Source organism: Ctenocephalides felis, unplaced genomic scaffold (genome assembly GCF_003426905.1).
Source record: "Ctenocephalides felis isolate EL2017-DRISC unplaced genomic scaffold, ASM342690v1 CF-g0.4_SCAFFOLD_01170, whole genome shotgun sequence".
NCBI lineage: Eukaryota > Metazoa > Arthropoda > Insecta > Siphonaptera > Pulicidae > Ctenocephalides > Ctenocephalides felis.
Genome location: NW_020537324.1, coordinates 17,677,318 through 17,690,620, shown reverse-complemented (window position 1 = coordinate 17,690,620; position 13,303 = coordinate 17,677,318). Strand labels below are relative to the sequence as shown.

General features: G+C 28.0%; 4 protein-coding genes across 4 annotated transcripts; 1 reads left to right on the top strand and 3 right to left on the bottom strand.

Moving 5' to 3' along the window:
* Positions 1 to 5,279: 5,279 nt before the first annotated feature.
* Positions 5,280 to 7,500, bottom strand: LOC113366273 (probable cyclin-dependent serine/threonine-protein kinase DDB_G0292550). Its single transcript, XM_026607854.1, has 4 exons — positions 7,270 to 7,500; positions 6,264 to 7,197; positions 5,845 to 6,082; positions 5,280 to 5,512 (listed from the first exon to the last, which is right to left on the bottom strand). The coding sequence occupies exons 2-4, from the start codon at positions 7,189 to 7,191 to the stop codon at positions 5,410 to 5,412; spliced, it is 1,269 nt and encodes a 422-aa protein (XP_026463639.1). The 5' UTR covers positions 7,192 to 7,197; positions 7,270 to 7,500; the 3' UTR covers positions 5,280 to 5,409.
* A 510-nt stretch (positions 7,501 to 8,010) lies between these two features.
* Positions 8,011 to 9,788, top strand: LOC113366940 (exopolyphosphatase PRUNE1-like). Its single transcript, XM_026608581.1, has 7 exons — positions 8,011 to 8,147; positions 8,220 to 8,443; positions 8,607 to 8,784; positions 8,879 to 8,972; positions 9,048 to 9,304; positions 9,373 to 9,531; positions 9,612 to 9,788. The coding sequence occupies exons 1-7, from the start codon at positions 8,112 to 8,114 to the stop codon at positions 9,786 to 9,788; spliced, it is 1,125 nt and encodes a 374-aa protein (XP_026464366.1). The 5' UTR covers positions 8,011 to 8,111.
* A 51-nt stretch (positions 9,789 to 9,839) lies between these two features.
* Positions 9,840 to 11,702, bottom strand: LOC113366939 (translation initiation factor eIF-2B subunit gamma-like). The gene is made up of 7 exons (XM_026608580.1): positions 11,550 to 11,702; positions 11,385 to 11,478; positions 11,125 to 11,315; positions 10,933 to 11,053; positions 10,397 to 10,872; positions 10,066 to 10,298; positions 9,840 to 9,996 (listed from the first exon to the last, which is right to left on the bottom strand). Exons 1-7 carry the CDS (start codon positions 11,607 to 11,609, stop codon positions 9,840 to 9,842), a joined length of 1,332 nt encoding a protein of 443 aa, XP_026464365.1. The 5' UTR covers positions 11,610 to 11,702.
* A 409-nt stretch (positions 11,703 to 12,111) lies between these two features.
* LOC113366938 (DNA replication complex GINS protein PSF3-like) lies at positions 12,112 to 13,255 on the bottom strand. The gene is made up of 4 exons (XM_026608579.1): positions 13,071 to 13,255; positions 12,595 to 12,739; positions 12,405 to 12,528; positions 12,112 to 12,336 (listed from the first exon to the last, which is right to left on the bottom strand). The coding sequence occupies exons 1-4, from the start codon at positions 13,171 to 13,173 to the stop codon at positions 12,112 to 12,114; spliced, it is 597 nt and encodes a 198-aa protein (XP_026464364.1). The 5' UTR covers positions 13,174 to 13,255.
* Positions 13,256 to 13,303: the final 48 nt, after the last annotated feature.

Genomic DNA, 13,303 nt, shown 5'->3' with positions numbered 1-13,303 from the left:
ACATTATAAAGATATTTAAAAGTCAACCCCTTCAAATAGTTTTAATTTGTACGACGTCATTTAGATATGCAACCAATTTTCTTACGGCAAATTGCTTTGAAATCTTTCCATACCGTTATTTAAAAATTGGACTTGCCTTTTCAAAAATTTAATCATTTTTTCATTTCGACCATTTTTGTCAGTTTTTCATTGGTAATGTTCTTTTAAATCGTTCAAATTGGACGTTCTTTTCAAAAACTAAATTGCCATTGGTGGGGATCACCATGATTAATTAGATATTAAGCGGACTGCAAATTATAAATATCCTGAGTGAATTAAACATCTATTTAGTTTATAATATATATTGATCTTCACACCACAACTTTCTTCTCTCGTTACTTTTCTAGTCTCTTATACTAATAATTATTATAAGTTACAGGTACTTATATTCATAAATTTATACCCCTTACCCCGAAGGGTCCCGGTATCTTGACCAATCATTTTTCTTCGAAACGGTTAGACCTGCCTTTGCCAAATACTATTCAGCTCGTCTCCTTATTAATAGGAATCCAATATTTTTTTAATCATTGAAATCGATTTAATCCGTGTTCTCAAAATCGGCGACGAAAATTTGTAGCTACACGTACAAACACACATACACCCATTTCTTGGTATGCCAAAATGTTGTTGAAATCTTTGAAACGTAAAGATATGTAAAAATTTGCATTTTCGTTTTTTGCGATTATACTATAACTTACCCTAATTATTTATAAGAACAGAACAAAAAATTATAGTTAATTAAAATTTTAATATAAAATTTCAATTAACAAATAAAAAATACCAGAACATAACGACAATTGTAAAATAAAAAAAATATAGCATCCAAATTGTTTTGACAAAATAATGATGTTTAATCCATCACTACCCAAATCAAACCATCCAACTTTATTACCTTAGTCCATCCATACATTCCATTTTTTTCGACGAATTGTCTGGCAAGGGCAATGCTTCAACCATTAATTGATGTGTTTACTAAATTTTTAATTCACAATTTTTATTTTAAATTGACGTGACTAGTAAATTGTATATTTCTTGTGAATTCGAAGTTAATTTGAAGATAAATTTTACTGAATATGACATAAAATCATATGTCAAAATCATATGTTTTGGACGTAATGAAGATCTTGATTTTTGAAGAACATCTACAATTTTAGTTTGTTGTATCACCCTGAAGACTTTACCTCACACTTCTCAACATGAAAAATATAAAAAATATATAGTATGTGTGAAATGGCAATGAGAAATCTCTAACACTATTCTTCCCTGAACCGAGTTGGAGTTTAACTCAGCTCACGGTTCTGCCCTAGGGCAGTACTACCCATTAAAATATAGTTCATTGTAGGTATAGACAAAAAGCTTATTTTATAAACATACCTTTCAGTGCAAATAAGTAAAAATAATACAAATAATCATTTTATTATTGGGGCTTTCCTTGGCTTAGTAGAGTTATGAGCTTAGAATGAGAAGTTGCAGGTTTGATGTCTCGGACAGCCTGATGTCAACCAGTAATGACTTCGGTTTTCACTTGAAAATATATATAGCAATACGTTTCCAAGTCAAAATAGCCCTTTCTCGGCTATGCTGCAACATAAAATAAATCAAACATCAATGAATTAAGGACAAAATAAAGTCTATCAAACGTAGGTAAGGCCAACTATTTTGCAATCCAACACTCCAAAAGTTCAATTTAGGGATCGTCCATTAATTATGTGATTGGATTTTAAACATTTTTAGACTTCTCCCTCCTCTTGGTGATACGAGATGATATTTAAAATTAACCATCACCCTCCTCAACATCACGTATATTTTTAGTGCCTGGAAAAAAACGTTAAAGTTTTGGAAGGTTTTTTGTAAAATTTTGGATTTTTATTTAAACTCAGGTAAAAAATAAATATACATGACAACTTACTAGACCTCCCTCTCGTAAAATTTCGTGATTTTTGGTCAAACTCCTACCCCCTTCTTAAGCTTCACATGATTAACACTAGAATGACGGAGGTTGGTTGTGTACCTATTTTGCCTGATTGTGAGTCATTTAAGTAATGGATTATGGAAGAATAGAAATTAATTTTTGTATACCTTTCATCGTACTATGAAAAACTAAAAAAAATATTTTAAAAAAATTACTTGAAATTGTTATGTATATCACATAAAAAGTGCAAATGAGTCAAATTGACTTACTTCGTCATTCTAGTGTTAAATGTCGCAAATAAAGTGACAACGAAAAGAGCAAAGGATTCAAAAATAAAAGCCAAGACGTCAACAAACTTATAAGACTACTAAAGGTTCTGATTGGTGTTAACAAATATAAAAAATTAATTTAGTTATTATGGAATAAAGAGACTCTTGAAGAAAGTAAAATGTTTCTGCGCCCTGCGCGTGCCGCGTATGCAGTCTGCATTCGCGGTCGAGTGAACGCGTAGCGTCCGACAACAATATGTGAAATATTGTATTACTCTAATAATGTAAGTATCAAAGTATCGCAGTATGCCAACGGTGTCACCTGGCGTGCCACCCGCGCCCTTTGTTGCTCAATCCGAACACGGGGCCGTTACGGACCGCGGTTCGCACGTGTACTGATCCTGAACGAGAATGTTGCGATAAGTTAACCAGATTCATCACAAAGAAATATAAACATTTTATTAGATACAAAGAAATTGTAGATTAAAGGGAAATAGTGGTGTGCATGGCATCGTGCCTTAAAGCAAATTGCTGGAACTTCCCGTACCGTAATGAAAACTCTTAGTACGGAACCCAAAAAAAATTACACAAAATGTGTACACATTATTAAAATCTCTAAAAATATATCTGATAATTTGATATACATATGTCCAAAAAACATTTTTGACCCCCAAATGACTTTTTTTTAACTTTTTTTTTATTGAGAGTCCTTAACCGCTGGACCTGCCTTACCAAAAATTTAATCAGTTGTTCATCTTGTCAATACAAGTAAAATGTTTTTGAATTATTAAAATCGGATTCCCCGTTCTCTTAAAAACTGAGTTACCGTTTTTGGCACTTTTTGCCCCGTATCTTCGGAACGGCTAGACCTGCCTTCGCCAAAAAGTAATCAGCACGTCTCCTTATCAATACGAATCGAATGTTTTTTGAATTATTCAAATCGGTTGATCGGTGTTCCCGAAATCGTCGACGAAAATTTGTATCCGCACACACACACACATACATCAATTTTTTCTAAGGCAAGCCAAAATGTTCAAAAACCTTTGAAACGTGAAGATATATCAACATTTTAATTTTCGATTTTTTTGCGATTATTATAACTTACTCTTAACAAGATTATTCTTGTTGTGAACAAAATTCATAGCTGTTTGAAAAAAAAAAACCTAGGTGTACATGAACTTTTGCCTCAGGGCAAGTTGCAAAAACTTTTCGATATGTATAAATAATCGACATAATACGAATTTAGATTTACCAACTTTTAAAATTGTGATTAAACTACATATTTTAAAATTTCGATATGGCCCATCATCCCGCACATTATTCATGCTATTTATAGTCAAATCGCTTTTCGAAGAACATTTTTACGATGTTTGTTAAAGATTCTTAACTTTTTAATGATAAATTTCATGGTCTTAACTTAAGACCATGTAGTCTATCATCACAAAAACTTTTATCAAATACATGAAAAAATTAATTTCAATATCACAAAGAAATGGCTCAACCGGTCTTTACCAATATATAATCAGCACGATTCCCATAATTGCTAAAACGTGGGCAAAAATATTTGCACTTTACTGCTAAAATTCTAAAGGCACGTCCAATAGCAAAAATAAACATCGCAAGTCCTTTCTTAAAGTGTTCCATCAAACAACTTACAAATTTTTGAGTCTTTTTGAGATAACGTCGACGAAAAATCAGGAAGTGGCTTACACAGTTTTAACCATTTTTGTCTCAAACTATGCAGAATAGCTCAAAACATATATTTAACATCTTGGAGAAAACATAAACTTCTTCGGGAAGTTAATATTATCAACCATAGTAATAAGCAGACTGCTACTATGTACTTCATTATTCATTAAAAAAAATTTTATTAGTTTAATCAAATCAGTCCACTATTTAGAAAATCTATAGTTTAATCTTACAAGTTATCAGGAACAAAAGTACATAATTGCAATCTGCATGCTTCTTTAACAATTTCGTATAAAGTTCTATTACAGAATATCATTGAATAACTTAATATTTGTAATTATCATAATTAATAAACGACTCACGTTAGTGGTTTGATTATTAAATCTATATCCCTTTAACCATGATTTTTCCTCATTCCGTTCCAAATACTATATTTTCTTTTTTGTCTCAGACTAGTTGAACTTTCCAGAATTAAAATAAATTGCTTTTGTTCCATGGCTTTATTAAAAATCACATACACCAATTGTTATTTCATATTAGACCTAAATAACAAATTAAAAATTGCCAAATTGAATTATTACTATATATGTGAGTAACAATTTAATTCATATTACAACATTTTCAATGCAAGTACTTAATTAATTGACAACTGTAAACATGCAAAAGTTACATTGTAAATAAATCAATTGACAAAATTCATTAACATAGCATTGTTCTTGAATCACTTATAACTTGTTTCATAAAAACATGCAATGCAAATATAAAAACATTATATCAAACATAAAATATATCAGTCATAGTATACACAATATTTGCTTGATAAATTACAAAAATTATATTTGTATTTTTTGAGATCAGTACGAAGGATATATTTTATCATGAATTCCTTGTTTACAAAGATTCACTAATATAAAATTTAAATTTTCTTTAAGAAGTATTACACGATATGAAATGTATGAATATTAACTTAAATCTAAAGAGATCAATATAGATATCACAAATAAAAAATTTCATAGTTTTAAAAACAAATCACATATTTCATATTAATCTAATAATGATCAGAACATAAAAATATAATGTTTTTTTATCTAATTATACAGTACCATATCTTTATATAAAGATATTTAATTAGAAACATTATAGTTTGTTGATATAAAAAATATAGTTCAATCCGATTCAATATTAAATAATTTGCATACAATAGTTGAATGACCATGTAGCAAAATATTATATTCATTAAAAAATTATTTAATCATTGTTAGATATCAACAATATTAAACTTTGGTATAAATGTATAACAGTAAACTACAATACAATTTCAACATTTATAAATTTTTTTGAATAAAAAAAGAAAGAACAAATTAACGGGAATAAGTTGTATGTAAATAGTTTAAAACTGATTATTTGAAAACAAATGAATAAAAATTATAAATCCAATAATTCATCGTCATTTTAATTAAATGAAAATATTTTTCAAGGCTGTAGATTTTTGTTCTTCTATTAAGATATAGCACGACGAGGTTTGCCGGAACTATTATATGCAGTGCGTGTTACAAGTTTTGCAGTTGATACGCCGACGTTAGGATTCTTGGGGCAATGAGACCTAGAAGGCAATGTTACTTTATATGCATTGCAAATGTTTAGAATAAATTGCTCAATATGACTTTGTCATGCAGGGGATATTATAATCAAGTTTTTAAGCTCTATTTCTACCATTTGTTTATATGTTATTTTAACATAATTTGCTCAGGTTTCTCAAATTCAGCAAACTAATTTCAAAAGTATGGTCATAATGCCTTTCTCTTATGTTTCAACACAACATGGTCAGAATTAAATACAGAAAATTCACAGACTCAATAATTTAAAATGTAGCAATGAATTTTAAGAATTTTGTTCTATTACATATATAATGTATATAAATATATGTGAACTTACTCAGTATGAGCCAAATCCCCCGTGGCATTACACATTCTGCAGATATAGCTTCTTAATATTGGACATGTCACAATCTTTGATCCATCTTCTTGAGGAGCATGCAGCTGATGTGATTCATATACAGATTTTGCTTCTCTATTACTGCGACAAAATTTGCAAAATTTTAGGGGACCATCTTCACGTTCTATTTTATTATTTTGTAACTTTATTGTAAAATCGTTCACTTCATTCTTTTGATCTGAAAATCACAAAGAGTACAATTATATAAGTGTGAGTTTTATATATCATTATATAATTTAATAAGGTTTTAATAATTATGGAATATTGCTGGTAAAATATATCTAAAATGCTGTAGTCTAATTAATATAATTTTGATAAGTAATTTGTGTTTGAAAGATATTAACATATAACAAATTTACCTTCAATTGATTTTTTCATTGAAGCCAAATTGGGGCTAGCATTACTTTCCTGTTTAATATTTTCTTTGTTTAGTTGATAATCAGCATTATTGTTCTCATTATCAAAATGTTGGTCCATTACTTGTTCAGGCACATCATACACGTTGTAAATAGATTGGTCAGATATAAAATGATTGAGAGGGGAAAGATTTGTCAAATGGTGAGGGTAGGGGTACAATATGGTATTTGCAGGACACACAGGAACTACTTGTGTTGTAACTCGAGATTTGTAATAAAATCCATTATATAGAAAAAACATATCATTAAACACAGTCGTATGACTATTTCCAATATATGGAAGCCATGGATTATTCGAATTTGCATAGTATGTTGATATGCCAGCATTTAAATTATTATTCAAATAATTAATTGGAAAATTATTATTATTCAAATAATTAATTGGGAAATTATTATTCAAATAATTAATTGGGATATTATGATTCAAATGATTAATTGGGATATTATTATTTACAGAATTATTTGGCATAGTCGGAACATTTGTAATATTATTATTATAATTAGTAATGGGATCAGGGTAAAAATTTTCGTTATACAAAGGCACACTCTGATTGCACATATTTACAAATTGAGCTTCTGAAATGTCGGTCTGAGTCGAGCAATCAACTAATATATTTGAATATTTGCACCAATTCAAAAAAGGTAGGGTGAATTTACAAGCAGGTTCATGATTTTCTACTAAAACTTGTTTCACAAAAAAGTAAACCATGGGTAGTTTGGACATTATAGGTACTTCTCCGGTGGCCGCAAGAGAAGGCGGATTCATGTTAGAGGAAAATTGTGAGATTTGTTCCTGTATGCTAATGTCGGTTTGAGTTTCAATACTTCTTGATACTTTAATCAATGATGGACCTTCGTGTTGGAGTGACATGTTTTACTAGAACATATATATTATTTATTCTCATAGTACTTAATGATTAAATTACATTTTGGGTTTTGTTATACTTACAATGTGCTTTGACAAATTATCAACTACAATCACCTATAAATTTATTGACACTGGTTGCGTTTTATTTAATAAAGTGTAGAATAGCTACTTCATGCACCTAATAACAACAACATAACATATAAACAAACAAAACGGTTTAAAAACACTATTTTATGCAAAAACGAACACCATGTTTAAAATTTTATGACGAAGTATGATAATCGTATACGAAGTTTACTGAGCACAGACTAAACTTCCTGAACACGAATGCAGGTAATAAACTGTGCAAAAAAAGACTAACTATAAAATATATAATATTTTTATTCTCGCAATAAAAAGGTAACTTTTTATACTGTATTTAATAAAATTATAAAAAATAATAAGAACATTTCATATGATATTATTAAAATATGTAAAAGTATTGAACAAATATTTCATACTTTAGGGGATTAAAATTTCGCAATGTTGCAACACTGCTTGATAGCAAAGCTGTCATTTGAAATCAAAGTAGTTTTTGTTATAAATATTTATTTTATTTAGCTTAGTATAAATATAAATTTTGAAGTATTTTTTGTTTAATTTTCGGTTATGAATATGTGAAACCATGAAAATTTAAACAAACATGATAAAAATGTTTGCTGATCTTTACAATCTTACATCTTTACTATAATTTGCTCCATCTGAAAATATGATTATAAATTATAATTTGATACTAAATTATATTATTCAGCGCAAAGTTTTTATCCATATTTTAAACCTATTCAAAGAAGTCAAATCTTATTGCTGATATTCAATTTTGACAATTGTCTACATAAAAATATAATTCTACAATCATACTGTATTTATTATAAAATATTTTGAAAATGGACAGTTTTCTACTACATTGCAAAAGTTTATTGGTAAGTAAAATTCTATTTCTACTATATGTGTGTATCACATAACCATTAAGGTTAGTTCATTTGTATTTTTAGACTAACCTGCCCAAGCTTAAATTGTTCCGTATTGTTTTGGGAAATGAAGCATGTGACCTGGATTCTGCCATTTCTGCTCTTACTTATGCATTTTATTTAAATCACAAGACAGGCATTCCAACTTTACCTGTAATGAATATTCTGAAACAAGAAATTCCACTAAAAACCGAAGTAGTTCATTTTCTAAAACAAAACGATATTCTGTTACATAATTTAATATTCAGGTAAAGCAATCACAAATTTTCTATTCTAGATTGACAACATGTCACATATAAAATAATAATATTGTCCGTAAATGCACATGTTATTCACTATAAAATTATTCCATATAGAAGTATAAACTTCTATACTTCTTATAAAATAATAATACTCTGGTCATATTTGCAGAGATTCACTTGACCTGTCTATGCTAAAGAATATGTCTTTTGAAATAACTTTAGTAGACCATCATATATTATCAGAATATTGGATACCATTTAGCTCAAAGGTAAAGGAAATATTAGATCATAGGCCGAAAGATCCAAGCTGGATGTGGGATAGCTCTGTTCAAGACAAGATTCAAATGGTATTTAACATGTGTACATATATATATATATATATATATATATATATATATATATATATATTTTTCTTGGTATTTTATGTATAAAATATTTTAGGTAGGATCCTGTGCAACATTAGTGGCAAATGAAATATTTCAAAATCAAAATGTACATAACAAAGATTTTCAAATGCTTGCCAAACTTTTACATGGTAAGAACTCTTAAAATAATTAATAATTAATACAAATCATGAACATTTATAAAACAGCTACTCATTTGATTTCAGCAACAATATTGCTAGATACTGTGAACTTTTCAAAATCTGCAGATAGGGCAAGAGAATTAGATGTAAAAATAATTGAGAGGTTGGAAACTGTGCTGAACGTTTCACCTGAAGACTTGCTTGAGTATAGATCTAAAATATTCAATGATCTCACTAAGGCTAGAACAGATATAAGCAAGCTAACTCCAATTCAAATTTTACATAAAGACATGAAGAAGCTTGGGCAGATACCAATTTCTGGAATGCCTATTTTAATAGAAGTACACATTTAAATAAAGGCTTACATAAAATCTTACATAAAATATTAACTAATTGTTATATTTTTCAGAAGTATCTTGAGATTGCTGGTTCACATGAGGCCATTTTAGAGATGTGTGAATTAAATTCAACAGATATAATTATACTGATGGGAATGCAGATTGATGGCACAATGGTAACAAGGGATTTGGGTATATACAGTAGAAATTATGCAGAAGAAATTAATGAGGTATCCAAATAAAAGCTTATAGAAACTTTTGTTAACATAGTATGTTAGCAAACATTATGTTGATTGTTATTATCTTTCAGATCATATGCACTTTAAAAAATAATAAGAATCCTGATTTATTATTGCAAGAAAAGAATTCTAGATTGAATGGTCTGACACTATTTTCTCAAGGAAACACTAAAGCCACAAGAAAGCACATTTATCCAATTTTGAAAAAGATAATGGAAAAATTATGTTTATGTAATGTAAAAAGCTGAAATATATCTTTTCAATGTATCTTTAATTATATAAATATATATTATAAAACTTTATATTTCCATTAGCCTTTCACTTTCATCTAGAAGTTCTTTTTGCTTTATACTGCCTTCAGAAACTTTATGACTGTGTCCAATTAAACAGGCTTTCAAGTTAGAACCTTTTCCAATAACTGCATTGCAACCAATAACACAATCCTCAATAATAACACTAAAATAAATTAAATTCAGTAAATAAAATGAATAGATGTTATATGAATATAAATAACACAGTAATTACTTTTCTTCAATGATGACACCACTCATAACAAGAGAATTGGTAATTCGAACTTTAGGATTAACTACGCAATTAGATTCTAATAAAGTATTCTTCAAACTAGTTTTTTCATTGATGACATTCTTTATACCAATTATACATTTTTCATCAATTTGGTTTGATTTAATATCACTTGATTGTGATATTAAAGTCATTTCACTTTCATCCTTATTAATTTTTGGCCACAATTCCTTAATCTGAAATATATTGTTACAGTTGAGAAGAAAATTGTTTTAATAAATTAATATAAATAATGATATTATTTGCATGAATGTATACATCCATATATCATTACCTTTTGATTGCATAAGCAGAAAGATGCAATATTATTAACTCTTATTCCCAAGCAATTAGATTTTTTTACAACTGCATAACATTTAATTGAATCCCCAAAATACTTTGGAGAACCATTAACACTATCATTATATGCACTATTGAAATTCAATGTGCTATCATTTCTTAACGAGTCCATCAAAGAGTTTTTCGAGTTTTCATTTTCAGTTGTACTTAGTTTACAACTTAATTGCTTCTTAACAACAAGTGGTATTAATTCACCTTTGATAGTGGTAATATGCTTTTCGTAAGATAAATAATCTAGAATATCGTTTCTAATAGCATAAATATGAGAATCTAACAATTTGCTAAATATTGTTAAAGATTTATGCTTTTTTAATAAGTGTAGAGGAAATGTTATACTTTCGGAATAATCAGAGGCACTAGCTAATAACACTAATCTGTTTGTTTGCTTATCTATACAAACTATGTCATGTTCTGAAAAATAGTTGAACATAAGTCGCATATAACAAAACTATATCATTATATTATAAATACCTGGTTTATAATAGTTTTTAGGTCCAGGAATAAATAGTTTCTCATCCATATTTGAAAAGAACATGCAACTAATAGTGGCATTATGTAGACGGAAAAGCAGCAGCAATTCATCAATATTTGACTAAATAAAAATATGAAGATACTGAGACTCATTGAATAGTTTTTAGTTCAGAAATTAAGTTAAATATATACTTCTGTAACAATATCACATGGAACAACCAGAACATCTCGAGTAAGTTTATCACGAATAAATCGCAGTGATTCAGCAGTACCATAATCTTCACTAGGAATACTAATAAAATCTAATTTTAAATTAAGAGAAGTTTTATCTAGAGCATTTTGTATTTCAAGTTTGTGCGAGTCTAAGACGAGAACAATGGCCTCTGAAAGAAAAATAATAAATAATTAGTAAAATTAAATAATTAATATGTATGGTTTTTCATACTGATAACCTTTAAATCCTTGTCTTTCTAATAAACGCAATGGATACCATATGAGTGGATATTGACCTATTGGTATTAAACACTTCGCTCTAGGTCCAATAACCTAAATAATTTTGAGTATTTTATATATTGATAAATTATTTGCCAGTGATGCAAGATTTGTGCAAAAATAACCTCAGGAAAACGAGACCCTTTACCAGCAGCAAAAACAACAGCTTGGAATTCCATATGCATTTTAATGATTAAATAAATATAATTAAAATAAAATAAATTTTATAATAATTTGCTTTTTAATAAAACTATTATTAAAATTTACAGATTTCAGCTAGAAATATATTTGACTGTAAACTGACAGTTCGAGGGTAGTGTCATCTATCTAAAGGTATGCGAAAGATATAAAAATTACATTCATATTCAAATTTATAAAATGATAAAAAACTACACATTCATTGTATATTAGTATTTAATTTCAACTGATTTATCAAAATAAATATTAAATTGATATCAAAATACTAAAATGACTGATGGTGGACTCATATGATAATATAAATTACTTTTCTTTTAAAGAAATTTCATGAAGTTACTAATTTTTCATACTAATTTTTTTTTTAATTTAATAATCTGAAAAAGAGATTCTCACTCAGGATTAAACAAAGATATTGTGTTATTTGAAAAAAAAATTAACTATTAACCAATTAGATACATATAAATTATATACAATTAATATGAAATCATGTTATTCATCCAGGGCATCTCGTTTACGTTTTTTATATCCAGTAACCATTTGTCCAGCAGCAATGGCACTGTGTCCTTTCAATAGCCATTCATCCATAAGTAAAGTGGTATTGATACCATTTTTTAATAAACTTTCTTCAAGATTGTCTAATTTATTTGAAGATTGAGTACTATTCTCTGTATTTTGTGATAAATCCATTATATATCTAAACCTGTTTTTGAAGGTCTGCAAAAATGATATAAAATATAGTTATTATATATTCACAGTTGTAAGATGTTATGTAATATAATTACTTCTATTAAAGTTTCTGCAATAGTTCCCCTAACATCAAATTGGCACATGTAGGATCCTACTTCGTAGAAAAAATTGCAAAGTCTACTAAGATCAACAGCACAAGCATCAGCTTGTAATATTTCCCTGTAATAAAATTCACAGTATTTGTAGCATATTATTTAAAATTATCTTATTTAATAATAATTGTACCTATATTGTTCTTTATAAATTTTTGGAATTTCTGGTGTAATCACCCGGTTTCTGCCAACAGCCACTGATTTCACTAGCCAAAGTGGAAATTCCAATACCGTACCAGCTTTTAAATTTTCATTTGCAGAAGAAGGGTCTAAAAAACCTATAAAATAGAAAGTTGAAAGCTTGAACAAAATTCTTGTAACAAAAACAAATTATGTTTAGAGCATTATTTATGTTTTCGAGTTAAAATTTTATTAAGAATGCAAATTGAATAATTGAACAAATATATATTAATTAAGTTCTTTGTTTGTAGTTTAGGAACTTAATAAGGAAGTTTAAATTGATTGATGTATGCTATAGAATTAATTTTCCATTACTATAAACAAGGTTTGTATAGTCCTTGCACACATTAGTCTTATTGAATAGAAGACATGTAATTGTTAGAAAATATTTTAAATATTTATTAAAATCTGTGCAATATAATAATCTACCTAATCCAGGTATTTCATCAAGAACTTTACATGGCAATCTTTCGTTTGTTGCTAAAATATCTTCTATAGTAAAATAGTTTGGATAATAACTTCTTGAATCCATTTTAATATAATGCACAATTATTAAATGATTTCATATTTTACTGAGTTGAAATTATAGTTTAAATGTTAGCTAAATTAAAACGAAATAGTGATAAAGCTCATATTATTATATTGTCTAGGATAAAGCTAAC